The sequence below is a fragment of the Neomonachus schauinslandi genome, chromosome 9, assembly GCF_002201575.2.
Source record: "Neomonachus schauinslandi chromosome 9, ASM220157v2, whole genome shotgun sequence".
Lineage (NCBI taxonomy): Eukaryota > Metazoa > Chordata > Mammalia > Carnivora > Phocidae > Neomonachus > Neomonachus schauinslandi.
Genome location: NC_058411.1, coordinates 84,398,381 through 84,413,408, shown reverse-complemented (window position 1 = coordinate 84,413,408; position 15,028 = coordinate 84,398,381). Strand labels below are relative to the sequence as shown.

Below are 15,028 nucleotides of genomic sequence, written 5' to 3'. Positions count from 1 at the left end.
TCAACAGATGAATGGATAAAGAAGATGTGGTATATATACAATGGAATATTATGCAGCCATCAAAAGGAATGAGATCTTGCCATTTGCAATGACGTGGATGGAACTGGAGGGTGTTATGCTGAGCGAAATAAGTCAATCAGAGAAAGACATGTATCATATGATCTCACTGATATGAGGAATTCTTAATCTCAGGAAACAAACTGAGGGTTGCTGGAGTGGTGGGGGATGGGAGGGATGGGGTGGCTGGGTGATAGACAATGGGGAAGGTATGTGCTATGGTGAGCGTTGTGAATTGTGCAAGACTGTCGAATCACAGATCTGTACCTCGGAAACAAATAATATAATATATGTTAAAAAAAAAAAAGAAGAACATAGCAGGAGAGGAAGAATGAAGGAGGGGAAATTGGAGGGGGAGACGAACCAGGAGAGACGATGGACTCTGAAAAACAAACTGGGGGTTCTAGAGGGGAGGGGGGTGGGAGGATGGGTTAGCCTGGTGATGGGTATTGAGGAGGGCACATTCTGCATGGAGCACTGGGTGTTATATGCAAACAATGAATCATGGAACACTACATCAAAAACTAATGATGTAATGTATGGTGATTAACATAACAATAAAAAATTAAAAGAAAAGCTGTAATTGTTTTTAAAGACAGTATTGTATTGATGAAAGAAAACACAAATCAATGGAATAGAACAGAGAGCCAGCTGATCTTAGACAAAAGAGCAAAGGCAAGATAATGAAGCAAAAATAATCTTTCCAACAAATGGATAACCACATCAAAAAAAAAAAAAAAATCTAGACACAGCCTTTAACCCCATCACAAAATTAACTCAAAAAAGATCACATATCTAATGTAAAATGCAGAACTATAAAACTTGTAGAAGACAATAAGAGAAAACCTAGGTGACCTTGGGTATAGCAATGGTTTTTTAAATAAAATACCAAAAACATAATCCATGAAAGAAAAACGCGACGAAGTAAACTTCATTAAGATTAAAAACTTCTGCTCTGCAAAAGACACTACCAAGAGAATGAGAAGACAAGCCACAGACTGGGAGAAAATATCTGTACAAGACACATCTGATAAAGGACTGTTATCCAAAATATACAAAGAACTCTTAAAACTCAACAATAAAAATCAAACAACTTAATTTAAAAATGGGCCAAAGACCTTAACAGACAGTTCACCAAAGTAATATATAGACAGCAATAAGCATATGAAAAGATGCTCTACATCATGTTATCAGAGAAACAGAAATTAAAAGAACAATGAGATACCAATACATACTTATTAGAATGGCCAAAATCCAGAACACTGAGAACACCAAATGCTCGTGAAGATGTGAAACAACAAGTTTAAGATTACAGTTTCTTATTTACCATGGTAACCATTTTGCATATTATAAATAACTCAACAATACATCATGGTTTAGGCATCGCAAACCAAATCTTTTACCTTTTGGATTCAGGAGGCTGCCTCTTCTTTATCATTTCACGGAGCCTTGCAGCTGACTGCAAAATATATAAAACATACATGTAGAGATACTACCTTATAAAATATTAAGTATGCTGCTTCATCGACACTAAACTAAGATCTATACAGGAAATAAAGATCCTTAAAATATGATACCTGCTCTTGGTAACAGACATGAGACAAATAAACCATCAATAATAAAGCAAGTAAAAATACCATCTAAAGGACTGGGGCACCTGGGTGGCTTAGCTGGTTAAGCATCAGACTTATTTGGGCTCAGGTCTTGACCTCAGGGTCATGAGTTCAAGCCCCACGTTGTAATGACATTCTGACAAGGTATCAGAAAGTACTGACATTCTGATACCTTGGACCAGGTTGCTAATGAGTTTACATGATTGAACATTAAACATTTAATCAAATACACTATTATAAATTAAAATATTTAACTTCTACTACAGGCAATTCTACTTTGATATTCTCCAGAAAAGTTATATTACACTTCTATAAATCAAATCATAATTTCTGTTAACTAAAATCAAAATCATAGATACTTTGTCTAAATTTCTGATGAATTTTCAAATTTTAATGACTTAACAATATAATCCCTTATATTAAGTCACCCTCCCTTCCCTCAAGATGCAAACACATGCTGAATATTTGGGAATGTGTAATCAAAGAAATCAAGTAATTTTTAAATAAAGCCAAGGGCTTGTTACCGTTTGAAAGAAAATATCACACACCCTCCTGAAGGGCTGTTTTACCCACAGTGTGAAGACACAATGTAAATTACACATTTAGTTATAATGATTATAAAACACTAGCATACATCTGGCCATTTATCCTTTTTTTTTTTGTTTAAGATTTTGAATTTATTATTATTATTGAAAGATTTTATTTATTTATTTGATAGAGAGAGTGCAAGCAAGGGGCACTGGCAGGCAGAGGAAGAAACAGGCTCTCTGCTGAGCAGGGAGCCTGACGTAGGGCTCGATCCCAACTGAGCCACCCAGGCACCCCTGGCCATTTATCCTTAAAGCTCCCTATATAAAGCATATTTCCACCTAGTCTCTAAGATTTTTCAAAAAAAGAGGGGCACCTGGGTGGCTCAGTCAGTTAAGCGTCTGCCTTCAGTTCAGGTCATGATCCCAGGGTCCCTGTGTCTAGTTCTCTGCTCAGCAGGAAGTCTGCTTGTCCCTCTCCCTTTGTCCCTTTCCCCACCCCCACTTGTGCTCTCTCTCCCCCCTCTCTAATAAATAAATAAATAAATCTTAGGGGGAAAAAAGGATTAAAAAAAAAAGCTTGTCCTCTCACTCCTCTACCACACATCCCTCAACCCATTCCTCCTACTTCTCCTTTATCCTTTAGAGGTAAAGCAACCACTTGGAACATACTCTGTTCCTCTGAATCCAAGACAACCATTCATAAGACACCATTATCTTATGCACCAACAAAAGGGAGGAAAAGCTGCCAGTTACAGTTTCAAGATGTCAATTTCAAAAACATTAAAATGAAAAAAACGTCTTAGAATCAATAAAATATGGTAACCTCCTCCTATTAAATGCAAAACTCAGTCCTAATTTTACCCTCCCTTATCTGATGTTTGAAACCTGATACTATGAGTATTTTATTGACCTATGGGCAAGAGGAATGGCATCTTGCTCTTAACTAGAAATTCCACACAAACCTCAGACAACTGAAGAGAAGCAAAAAAGTTTGCATTTTCTGATATATTCTTCAGTCTCTTCCTTTCGTACGATGACAATCCTGAAAATTCATCCTATGAAATTACACCAAAAAAATTGTTACTTTGCATGATCCACAGCAAAGGCACCTCATAAAACTAGGTGTTGAATTCTCAAATGTATACTTTCCTTCAAATTGCATCTGCTTTATTCATTACACACTATCTTACCAAATGGCACACATTGGATGTGCATTGGATACTGAGTGTAAGAGTTTGAATTTGGGATAACCACAAGGTGTCTACATGACTTCCCAATTAAATAACAAGTGACATATCAGAAGTCTAGTAGTGTAACCTAATAGCAAATTATTTCCTACTGATCATTAATTCACCATTACTCACAGTTATCTTTTTATTAAACAAAAGAGAAAGAAACGTGTGACAGAAAATTTTAAATTCATTCAAAGAGTTAAGGAAATTTAGATAAAAGAACAACAACAACAACAAAAAGATAAAGGCACAGGCAGAAAAGACAATAAAACCAGAGAATCAAGCTTGGAGGTCTAATATCCAAATAATAGTTACAGGGGTAAAAAGAGGAGCAGAGAAAATGGAGGAGAAAGTTTTTAGAGAAATAATATAAGAAAGTTTCTTGAAACTAAAGACATGAGTTTCCAGATTAAAAGGGCCCAATGAGTATGCAGCACAACAAATGAAAAAAGACCAAGGCTTACACAAATCACAAAATTTCTTAACACCTGAGATAAGTGAGGTTAAAAAAAAGTCTGCCAATAAGGGAAAAAGATCACGAAGAAGCAAGAATCAGAATGACATTTCTCAATACTGAGGGGAGCTGGAAGACAATGAAAGAGTATATTTAAAATTTTAAGGAAAAATTATTTTCAACTTACAATTCTAAATCAATTAAGCCATCAATCAAATGTACAGCATAAAGACTTTGTCAGATACATAATATTTGTATGTACACAAAATGTACATACATACATTTTGGTGAAGTGCAGCTTAGAGCTTCCTGAGAAAAGGTGTAGGAGAGGGGTAAAAAGAGGAGCAGAGAAAATGGAGGAGAAAGTTATTAGTGTACACCTTTTCTCGGGAAGCTCTAAGCTGCATTTCACCAAAATAAGAGAATAAACTAAAAAAAAAGATCCAAGACAGTACCTAGGGTACAGAAGTTCCAGCATAGGAATGATAAAAGATCAAAGAAATTCAAAGGAAAATGGTAAAAGGAAGGCCAAGAAAGCGTTAAACAGTCCAGAATGAAATAGGAAGATGTAGGTGCTCAGGAAATGTTTCATGGAAAAAAAAATATATATATATATATTTTTATATATGAAGCCATAAAAACTCTTTGTTACAACTCTACTAGAGCTTGGGCTATACCTAGTAAAGATGTGAGAAGGGAAAGGAGTGGGTGGGCACATGCGTATAAGGTGTAGCATGAACGAAACAAGTCTTCACCTTCCATATTAAATCAATAGATAATACGGAAAGGATAAAAGCTAAAAAAGTTGAAAGTATAATCAGTCTATTGGGCAGAGGCAATCACAAACAGAGAAGTAGGTGGCAGAAAACTGCTGGATGTTTTGATTTGCTTCTGAGTATATATGTATGTACATATGGAATTACCTTTGTGTGTGTGTGTGTGTGTGTGTGTGTGTATATATATGTGTGTGAATTATATGGCTTAAATGTGGATGTACATGTATTACTTTGACCAAAATAAAAAATTTCCTCACACACACAAAATAATAGTGGCAGCAAAAGTGAAAGTTTATTGTGTCACTGCCTTTACAACTGCTTTTCAAGGAAAAACATCACCACCATCATCAAGGATTTCATAAGATTCTATTTCAAAATCAAAGAAACAAATTTAAATGATTCTAATTACCACAGACACAATTAAGAAAATTAAGAAAAATAATCAGTATCTTTAAGTGGTATGTTAAATTCAAACTATTCTTTTTTTTTTTTTTTTTAAGATTTATTTATTCATTTGAGAGAGTGAGAATGAGAGAGAGTACATAAGAGGGGGGAGGGTCAGAGGGAGAAGCAGGTTCCTCGCCGAGCAGGGAGCCCTATGCGGGACTCGATCCCGGGACTCCAGGATCATGACCTGAGCCGAAGGCAGTTGCTTAACCAACTGAGCCACCCAGGCGCCCTAATTCAAACTATTCTTATCCATCACCCACCTGTCAAAAACTTGCAACATTTAACAGGAAAACCAAGCAAACAACATCAGAAAAAGTGGGCTCTCAAAATAAACATATGTAGGAAATAAACATTTTTTTAAAAACTTCACTATCTTCAGAAACACTTAAGAAGTTACTGTATCCATAAAACAAAGGGTGATATGTTTTTTAAAAAAATCAAAGAACTTGAATTAAAAACATACCTGATGCCAAAAATTCACAAACTATATGAATCCATTTACATAATATTCTCAAAATGACAAAATTGTAGAGACCAAAAAAAAAAAAAAAATTAGCACTTGGGTGCCTGGGTGGCTCAGCTGGTTAGGCGACTGCCTTCAGCTCAGGTCATGATCCTGGAGTCCCGGGATCAAGTCCCGTATCGGGCTCCTTGCTTAGCAGGGAGTCTGCTTCTCCCTCTGACCCTCCCCTCTCTCATGCTCTCTGTCTCATTCTTTCTCTCTCAAATAAATAAATAAAATCTTAAAAAAAAAAAAAAAAAATTAGCACTTGCCAGGGGCTAAAGAGGGTGAGAGGGAGGGCTACAGGCCTAATACAAAGAAATAGCCTGGGGTGCCTGGATGGCTCAGTCCATAGAGCATGCAACTCTTGATCTCAAGGTGGTGAGTTCAAACCCCACAATGGACCCTACTTAAAATAAATTTAAAAAAACAAAGAGCCCAAGGGAAATTTTTGTGGAGATGGAATAGTTCTGTATCTTCATTGTAATGATACAGAATTATACACATACCTTGTATGATGTGAATTTCCCCGTTTTGATACTGTGATATATAAGATGTACCCACTGGGAAAAACTGGGTGAAGGCTACATGATACCTCTCTGTACTATTTCTGCAAATTGTTATGCATCTATAATTACTTGAGAGAAAAGTTTTTTGAAAATAGATGTTTCTCACAGCTAACATCATACTTAATGGTGAAAGACTGAAAGCTTTTCCCCTAAAGCTAAGGAACAAGAAAATATGTCTGCTTTTGCTACTTCTACTAAACACTGTACTGGAGATTCTAGGACAATTAGGACAGGACGATTGGGAAAAAATAATATTAAAAAACATCCAGATTGAAAAGAAAGAAATAAAACTATCTTTATTGCCAAAACATGATCTTATATATAGAAAATGCTTAAGAATTCACACAAAAAACTAATGAGCAACCTCAGCAAAGTTGCAAGATATAAGATCAATATACAAAAATCAGTTATATGTCTATACACTAACAATGAACAATCAGAAAATGATTTTAAGAAAACAACACCATGCATAATAGCAGAGCTCTGTCAGTTGAGCGTCTGACTCTTGATTTTGGCTCAGGTTATGATCTCAGTTATGAAAGATCGAGCCCTGCGTCCAGTTCTGTGCTCAGCATGGACTCTGCTTAAGATTCTCTCTCTCCCTCTGCCACTCCCCCTCCCCCACTCACGTGGGTGAGCTTTCTCTCCCTCTCAAAAAAAATTAAACTTAAATTAACAACTTTTGGTGTGCCTGAGTGGCTCAGTTGGTAAAGCGTCCACCTTCAGCTCCGGTCATGATCCTGGGGTACTGGGATCGAGCCCCACATTGGGCTCCCTGCTCAGTGGGGAGTCTACTTCTCCCTCTTCCTCTGCCTCTCCCTCCGCTTGTGCTCTCTCTCTTGCTCTCTCATGCACTCTCTCAAATAAATAAATAAAATCTTAAGAAAATAAAATCAGTAACAACTTTTGTTATGTCAAAGGACATTATCAAGAACATGAAAATGAAGTACAAAAAAACGGGAAAAAATACTTGCAAGTGATATATCTAATAAGGGTCTAGTGTCCAGAATATATAAAGAACTCTTATAATTCAAAACAAAATGACAATTTAATTTTTCAAATGGCAAAGGACTAGAAAAGCTATTTCTCCAAAGCACAAATGGCCAATAAGTACATGTAAAAACATTCAACAAGGGGCGCCTGGGTGGCTCAGTCGTTAAGCGTCTGCCTTCGGCTCAGGTCATGATCCCAGGGTCCTGGGATCGAGTCCCACATCGGGCTCCCTGCTCCGCAGGAAGCCTGCTTCTCCCTCTCCCACTCCCCCTGCTTGTGTTCCTGCTCTTGCTATGTCTCTCTCTGTCAAATAAATAAATAAAATCTTTAAAAAAATAAAAAATCTTTAAAAAATAAAAATAAAAACACTCAACATTACTGATCATTAGAAAAATGCAAATCAAAACCACAATGAGACACTACATCACATCCACTAGAATGGCTATAATCAAAAAGACAAGGAGCACCTGGCTGACTCTACTGGTAGAGCATGCAGCTCTTGATATCAGGGTTGTGAGTTCAAGCCCCTCATTGGCCCTAGAATTTACTTAATAAAAAAAAAAATTGGGGGTGGGGGTGCCTGGGTGACTCAGTGGGTTAAGCGTCTTTTTTTTTTTGAAGATTTTTATTTATTTATTTGAGAGAGAGAGAATGAAGAGAAAGAGAGCATGAGAGGGGGGAGGGTGAAAGGGAGAAGCAGACTCCCTGCCAAGGAGGGAGCCCGATGTGAGACTAGATCCCGGGACTCTAGGGTCATGACATGAGCTGAATGCAGTCGTTTAACCAACTGAGCCACCCAGGCGCCCAGGCGTCTGACTCTTGATTTCAGCTCAGGCTCTTAGGGTTGTGAGATTGAGCCGGGTCTGGCTCCATGTTGGGCATGGAGCCTGCTTAAGATTCTCTTTCTCCCTCTCGCTCTGCCCCTAGCCCCTCCAAAAAAAATTTTTTTAATTAAAAAAAAAAGATGAATAATTAAAACATTATGTTACATGAAATAAGCCAGTCACAAAAACACAAATACCATGAATCCACTTTTATGAGGTACCTATACTAGTCAAATTCAAAGAGACACAAAGTAGAATGGTAGTTGCCAGAGGATGGCAGTAGGAGGGAAATGGGGAGTTATTCAATGGGATAGTGTTTCAGTTTTTCAAGATGAAAGGATTTCTGGAGACTGACTGCACAACAACATAAGTAAACAACATAAAGTACTACATTGTACCTTTAAAAATGGTTAAGGTGCTAAATTTTATATTGTGTATTTTACAATCAATTTTTTTTAAATTTTTAGGAAAGATAAATAACAAGTGTTGGCAAGGGTGTAAAGAAAGTAGACTCTTCATGCATTGCTGCTGGTATGTAAAAATCGTGCAGCCAGTCTGGTAAACAATTTGACAGTTTCTCAATAAGTTAAACACAGTTGACCATATGACCCAGCAATTTCACTCCTAGGTATATACCCAAAAGAATGGAAAATATTTGTTCAGCAAAAACTCATAAACAAAAGCTTGTGGCAGCACTATTCATAATAGCAAAAAGTGGGAACAACCCAAATGTTCATCATCTGATGAATGGATAAACAAAATATGGTATATCCATACAATGGAATATTATTCAGCCATAAAAAGGAATCAAGTACCAATACACACTACACAACATGAATGAAGCCTGAAAACATTATGCTAAGTCAAAGAAGCCAGATGCAAGAAGCTACATATTATATGATTTCATTTGTATGAAATGTCCAGAATAGGCAAATCTATAGAGAAAGAAAGTAGATTAGTGGTTTCCAGGGCTGGGTTAGGGAGGTGGAGGAGCTGGTAGTCACTACTAATGGGTACGGATTTCTTTTCATAGTGAAAGAAATGTTCTGAAACTGGATAGTGGTGATGATTGTACAATCTTGTATATATACTAAAAACTACTGAACTGTACACTTTTTAATAGTAAAGTTTATGTTATGTAAATTATATCTCAATAAAAAAATAAACATATGCTTGATGACAGAAACCAGATATATGCATAGTCTCAAAGTATCTCCCTCAAAATATTTAGTAATTACAAAGGGAAAAATGTTGTTTCCATTGGAGAATCCTGACAAACACCACCTAAGCCAAGTGACCCAGGTGAACATCACCAGTAAAACATATCAATATCAAGTACACCCCGCTATGATGCACTGAGGAGGGCACATTCACTTCTGTGGTACCCCGCCCAAAAAATGCAAAACCTTAATCTAATTATGAGAAAATAGCAGACAAACCCAAATTGAGGAACATTACACAAAATAACTTTTCAGTACTCTTCAAAAGTGCCAAGGTCATGAAAGATTGAAGAACTGTCACAGACTGGAGTAGACTACAGAAACATGGCTATTAAATGCACTGTGCAATCCTAGACTTGATACTGGAACAGAAGGGCATTAGTAAACAAAAAAAACAAAAACTGGTGAAATTCTAATAAATTCTGTACTTTAGTTAATATTATTGTAGCAAGGTTAATTTCTTAGTTTGATAAGTGTTCTACAGTTACGTAGGTGACATTAACACAAGAGGAAGCCAGGTGAAAGAAATATCAAAATCCTCTATACCTTTTGCAACTCTTCTGTAAGCCCAAAATGTTCTCAAAACTTAAAATAAATTTGTGAGGGGCGCCTGGGTGGCTCAGTCATTAAGCGCCTGCCTTCGGCTCAGGTCATGATCCCAGGGCCCTGGGATCGAGCCCCGCATTGGGCTCCCTGCTCAGCAGGAAGTCTGCTCCTTCCTTTCTCACTCCCCCTGCTGTGTTCCCTCTCTCGCTGTCTCTCTCTCTCTCTGTCAAATAAATAAATAAGATCTTTAAAAAAAAAAAAAGAAATGCTTTGTGAAGTTAAAATATTTTGTTTAATTTAAAGATTTTTATTTATTTGTCAGAGAGATAGAGAGAGAGAACGCAAGAGAGAGCACAAGTAGCGGGGAGCATCAGGAAAAGGGTGAAGCAGGCTCCCCGCTGAGCAAAGCCTGATGGGGGAACTCCATCCCAGGACCCTGGGATCATGACCTGAGCTGAAGGCAGATGCTTAACCAACTGGCACCCAGGCGTCCCTGTGAAGTTAAAATATTTAATAAAAGTGCTGAGAGAGAAAATTTAGCAAGTTTCCCAGAAAATAGAATAAAGTTTTTAAGATTTATTCATTTTAGAGAGAGAGTGCAAATGGGGGAAGGGTCAGAGGGAGAGAATCTCAAGCAGACTCCCCACTAATCACAGAGCCCCACTGCTGGGCTCAATCTCCCCACCCGTGAGATCATGACCTGAGCCGAAACCAAGAGTCGGATGCTTTAACCGCCTGAGCCACCCAGGCGCCCCTAAAATTCTTGACTTACAGGTCAAGACACTTGTCTGTGATGTGACAAAAGCCTTCCCTCGTTTGGGGAAGAAATAAGCTTATAAATAAAATATTGTTTCTAAAGCATGGTACCATAAAGCCTTAGTCATTTTGCTCCAAAAAGATAACTAATGAAAAGGAAAAGAATGAAATGTCCTATAAAAATGTTAGATCTTGGGACAGCTGGGTGGCTTAGCTGGTTAAGCGTCTGCCTTCGGCTCAGTCATGTTCCTGGGATCCTAGGATCAAGTCCTGCATCTGGCTCCTTGCTAAGCAGGGAGTCTGCTTCTCCCTCTGTCTGCCGCTCCCCCTGCTTGTGCTCTCTCTCTCTCTGACAAATTAATAAATAAAATCTTTAAAAAAACAAAAACAAAAAAGGATGCTAGATCTTTCAGTTTGTCCTACTTAAATATATGCTGGGCATGTCTGACTCTGCTTGATTAGCTTCAGTACTTACTCTTAATGTTCTAATTTCTGACCCTATTTTCTTAGATCAAGCTAAAATCTCAATAGATGAATGGACAGAGAAGATCTGGGGAGTGCCTGGCTGGCTCAGTCAGTACAGTGTGTGACTTGATCTTGGGGTTTAAGTTTGAGGCCCACATTGGGTATAGAGATTACTTAAAAATAAAAAAACTTAAAGAAAAAGGTGCGGTATATATTCATATATATACCCATATATATATCCATACACACGCACACACACACACATGCACACACACACACAGAGGAATATTATTCAACCATGAAAAAGAATGAAATCTTGCCATTTGCAACAATAAGGATGGAGCTAGAGAGTATAATGCTAAGCAAAATCAGTCAGAGAAAGGTAAATACCATATGACTTCACTCATGTGGAAGTTAAGAAACAAAACAAATAAGCAAAGGAAAAAGAGAAGAGAAAAACCAAGAAACAGATTCTTAACGATAGAGAACAGATGGTTGCCAGAGAGGAGGTGGGTAGGGGGATGGGTGAAATAGGTGAAGGGGATTAAGAGTACACTTATCATGATGAACACTGAGTGGTATATAGAATTGTTGAATCACTATATCGTACACCTAAAACTAATATAACATTGTATGTTAACAGAAATTAAAAAACAATTTTTAAACATTTTTAAATAAATTTAAAAAAATAAAATCTACTTCCCACTAGCCTCATAAACTCAGAATCTTATAGTCGAAGAGGCCAAAGAGATAACTGAATCCAGTGGTTCTCAAAATGACATCCCAGACCAACAGCACCAGCATCTCTAGGAAACTGTGTTGGACATGCCAATTCTTTACCCCACCCCAAAACTTCTCGAAAATCAGAAACTCTGGTGGTAGAGTCCTGCAATGGAGTTTTAACAGCCCTCCAGGAAATTCTGATACAGGCTATAGTTTGAGAAGCAATGATCTTATCCAATCCCCTCACTGTCGAGTGATTTGCTTAAAAACACAAGGTTTCTTAGAAGCAGCCACATCTAAAACCTAGGCTTTCAACCCCCCAGTCCAATGCACTAATAACAGACCCACGATGTCCCACCAGAGGTCCTAGTTCTTACCTCTTGAGACAGTAAAGCGTAAACTGAATTCCTATTTCAAAAGAACACCACCACAATTATCCTATCTCCCTTGCCCCTATCATCATTTTCTGTTCCATTAACTTTTGACATGCGGTATGGTTTTATCTTGTCTTGCATAAAATCTGTCACTTTCAATGAAGTACAACATTCCTTAAAGGCAATAGAAGTCTAAAAATTAGATGCTTAATTCCTTTAACTGATTCAAACTATTATTTTCAATAGTACTAATAAGTGTTTCTCATGTATCTTCTCTACTCGATCATTTTTCTCCTTTTTGTAGAGGAAATATTATTCAGCTATATTAATCAATTGATGACTTTCCTACCCTCATATCAAGGGTCACTCAAATGCCATATGTCCCACAGGCCAACTTCTTCTGGCATATTGTGCATAAATATGTAGAGGTGAGCAAGACACCATAAATATTAAGTAGACCCAAAAATATCTGCAATAAACTGAGAGGAAGAAAAAGGGAAACAGAATGAAGATTAAGTCAATCCTCTCCTTGACAAATCAAAACCAAGAGTAAAATTAACCAAGGAAGTTGTGTTCAACATTTAAAAAATAAAATTTCAATTAAACATACATAAACCCTGGATACCCTTAGCTTATCAGAACTTCAAATTTTAAAATAAGAAAAATTTGAATAAGCTACTAATTAAATTCTTACCAGGCCTGGTGTGGTATCTTCATCACTGTCTAGATCCTGACTGCTTTCCCTATCAACACTGAGAATCACTGTATCCGAAGTGCTCTTGTGTTGTCGCTTGTTACTTTCAGTATAAACATCTAAGGATGATTTTTGCAGAGTAGATTCTGCCTTGGAAGACGTGCCTTCCATCCTTGGAGTTAAAATCCTTCTGCAAGTTTTCCTTATTTCAGTCTTCTTACATTTCTTACATGCAACTTCATTGTTAGAATTCTTATCCAATAGGGATTTGGAGTGCTTAATTTGGTCTGGCTTGTAATTACTGAGTGAAAAGGGAACAAGATAAACCTTAGGTGTTTTTCCTAAAACTGTAGTCTGTACTGGTCTCAGAGATACACAAGTGATGTTTTGATTTTCTTTATATTCATTCACCTATTCAGGTCAATAAAAGAAAAGAGAGCATTAGAATCCCAGATCCTATGCCTTTTCTTACAGGTCTGTGTAAATAAATCCAAAGTGATAGCCTGTAACGAAACTTTTTTCCTCACCAAAATCTAGATACCTAACTCATTAACCTCAATTTAATTATTTATTATAACTGGGTGCATTATTTTACCCATGACTCGGCAAACCAGTAATAATGTAATAATAATAATTACATTTGTAACTGAGGAGACTACCCCAACTGTCACCTTCTGAGTAACTGGAATTGTCTTCAGAGTGGGAAGCCGACAATAATTGCCCCAAAGGCAAATGCAGAGTCCCTGATCCCATCCTGTCCCTATTTCTAGGGTTACTAATAACCTTCCCCAACGCTGAAGGCCGAGTTTCCATAGAGGAAAACAGGGGGCCGGGATCCCCGATTATCTTTTGAAACAACACCCCCGAAAAACCCGTTAAGCTGAGAGATGCCCCAAGGAGCGGAAACTAGTTCCGGAGTGTGGAGGTGGTGGGTGCCAAGTCTTCGTGCCCTCTCGGGCCTGGTCCCGGCAATGCCTCACGAACACTGAGGCAGGAGCGCACCCGAAAGCAACAAGCCGTTGCTCACCTTCATCTGGAGTCGCTGTCTGGAGCCCACCTTCTCCTCACTGCCCGCGCGCGACCCCGACATCTTTCGGCGGCTTAGCAGCTGGCGTCTTCCCGCCAAGATTGCGGCGGGAGGCGCGGGGAGGGGGAAGGGGAGGAGCAGCGGGGCTGAGGCGGGGCCTGGCGGGCGGCTCTGAACGGCTCTGACGCCAGCGGGCCGGAGGGGGAGGGGCACGCAGGCGTTACGGTCGTCTCGGTACGCGTCAAGCTCACCAGCCTCACCCCATACTGAAATTCTTGTAATTGGAACGAATACACATTTTTACCTTAGATCCCGTATTTTTTTGATGCTGCTGATGCCAGCATCTCGCTTTGAAAAACACTGGCGCTTCTGCTGAGAAAAAACCACCTTGCCTTGCAATGTGAGCCTGGAAAAGATTCAGACGCACTTAGATGCCATATGAATAGAGAAGCTAGAAAATCGAAATCAACAGGCAGCCTTTACTTGGGCCCCCGGTTCCTTATAACCCCACCACCAGGAAATTACGCTCTATGGCTACCACATTACCTTCTTCCTAGAAGGGAAGCATTTTTATTTTTTTCAAGAGCTGATAACTTAAGCTGGTTTAAATTTCACCTCATCATCTGCCCACCAGTTAACTAAGATCCTAATGATGACCTTACAAAGCCCAAAGGCTGGGGAAAAGTTGTGAATCAAATCATTTTTGTACACAAAGTAACAAATAAGATTTTAGTGCCCTGTACTTCGTACAGTCACAGCCATATTAACCTTTTTTTTTTGTTTCTATTCTCTGGGTTGCCCTAAGTCAAAACAATTGTTTTCCCATGATGTACTCCCTCTGGACAGCATGGTTTTGGAGCTGTTAAATTCAAAACATAAATTTCTACCTACTCTATTTTTAAGATCCTTTTCTTTCTAGCCCAAAACTGTTTCCCTGGCATGGGTTCTCCGTTGTTCCTTGCTCAAGACTTGCCCAATTCTATTTCCTCTCCCAGCCTAGACCCAGTTTTACAACACAGATGAAATAATTTGAGAACGAATCCTATTAACAGTAACATCAGGGCCCTCCATGATCTGATTCTTGCCAAACTCCTGGACTCAAAAATTACTGATAAAATCAAACTTTTCAGTGTTTAATATATACCATGCTATTTCTGGACTTCAAGACTTTTTTCATGCTGTCCCATCTCTCCCTGCCACAACACTTATTAGGAAATCCTTTC

The 15,028-nt window shown here is 38.3% G+C and overlaps 1 protein-coding gene across 1 annotated transcript in view; it reads right to left on the bottom strand.

The window, feature by feature from the left end:
• Positions 1 to 14,113, bottom strand: part of WDR76 (WD repeat domain 76) — a 54,093-nt gene extending 39,980 nt beyond the window's left edge. The window contains exons 1-4 of the mRNA XM_044918145.1: positions 13,806 to 14,113; positions 12,779 to 13,189; positions 3,163 to 3,255; positions 1,461 to 1,516 (exon numbers count right to left, since the gene is read on the bottom strand). Coding sequence (XP_044774080.1) covers positions 1,461 to 1,516; positions 3,163 to 3,255; positions 12,779 to 13,189; positions 13,806 to 13,868 — 623 coding nt within the window. The 5' untranslated portion in view covers positions 13,869 to 14,113. The remainder of the gene's footprint in view (positions 1 to 1,460; positions 1,517 to 3,162; positions 3,256 to 12,778; positions 13,190 to 13,805) is intronic.
• Between the last annotated feature and the right edge of the window lie 915 nt (positions 14,114 to 15,028).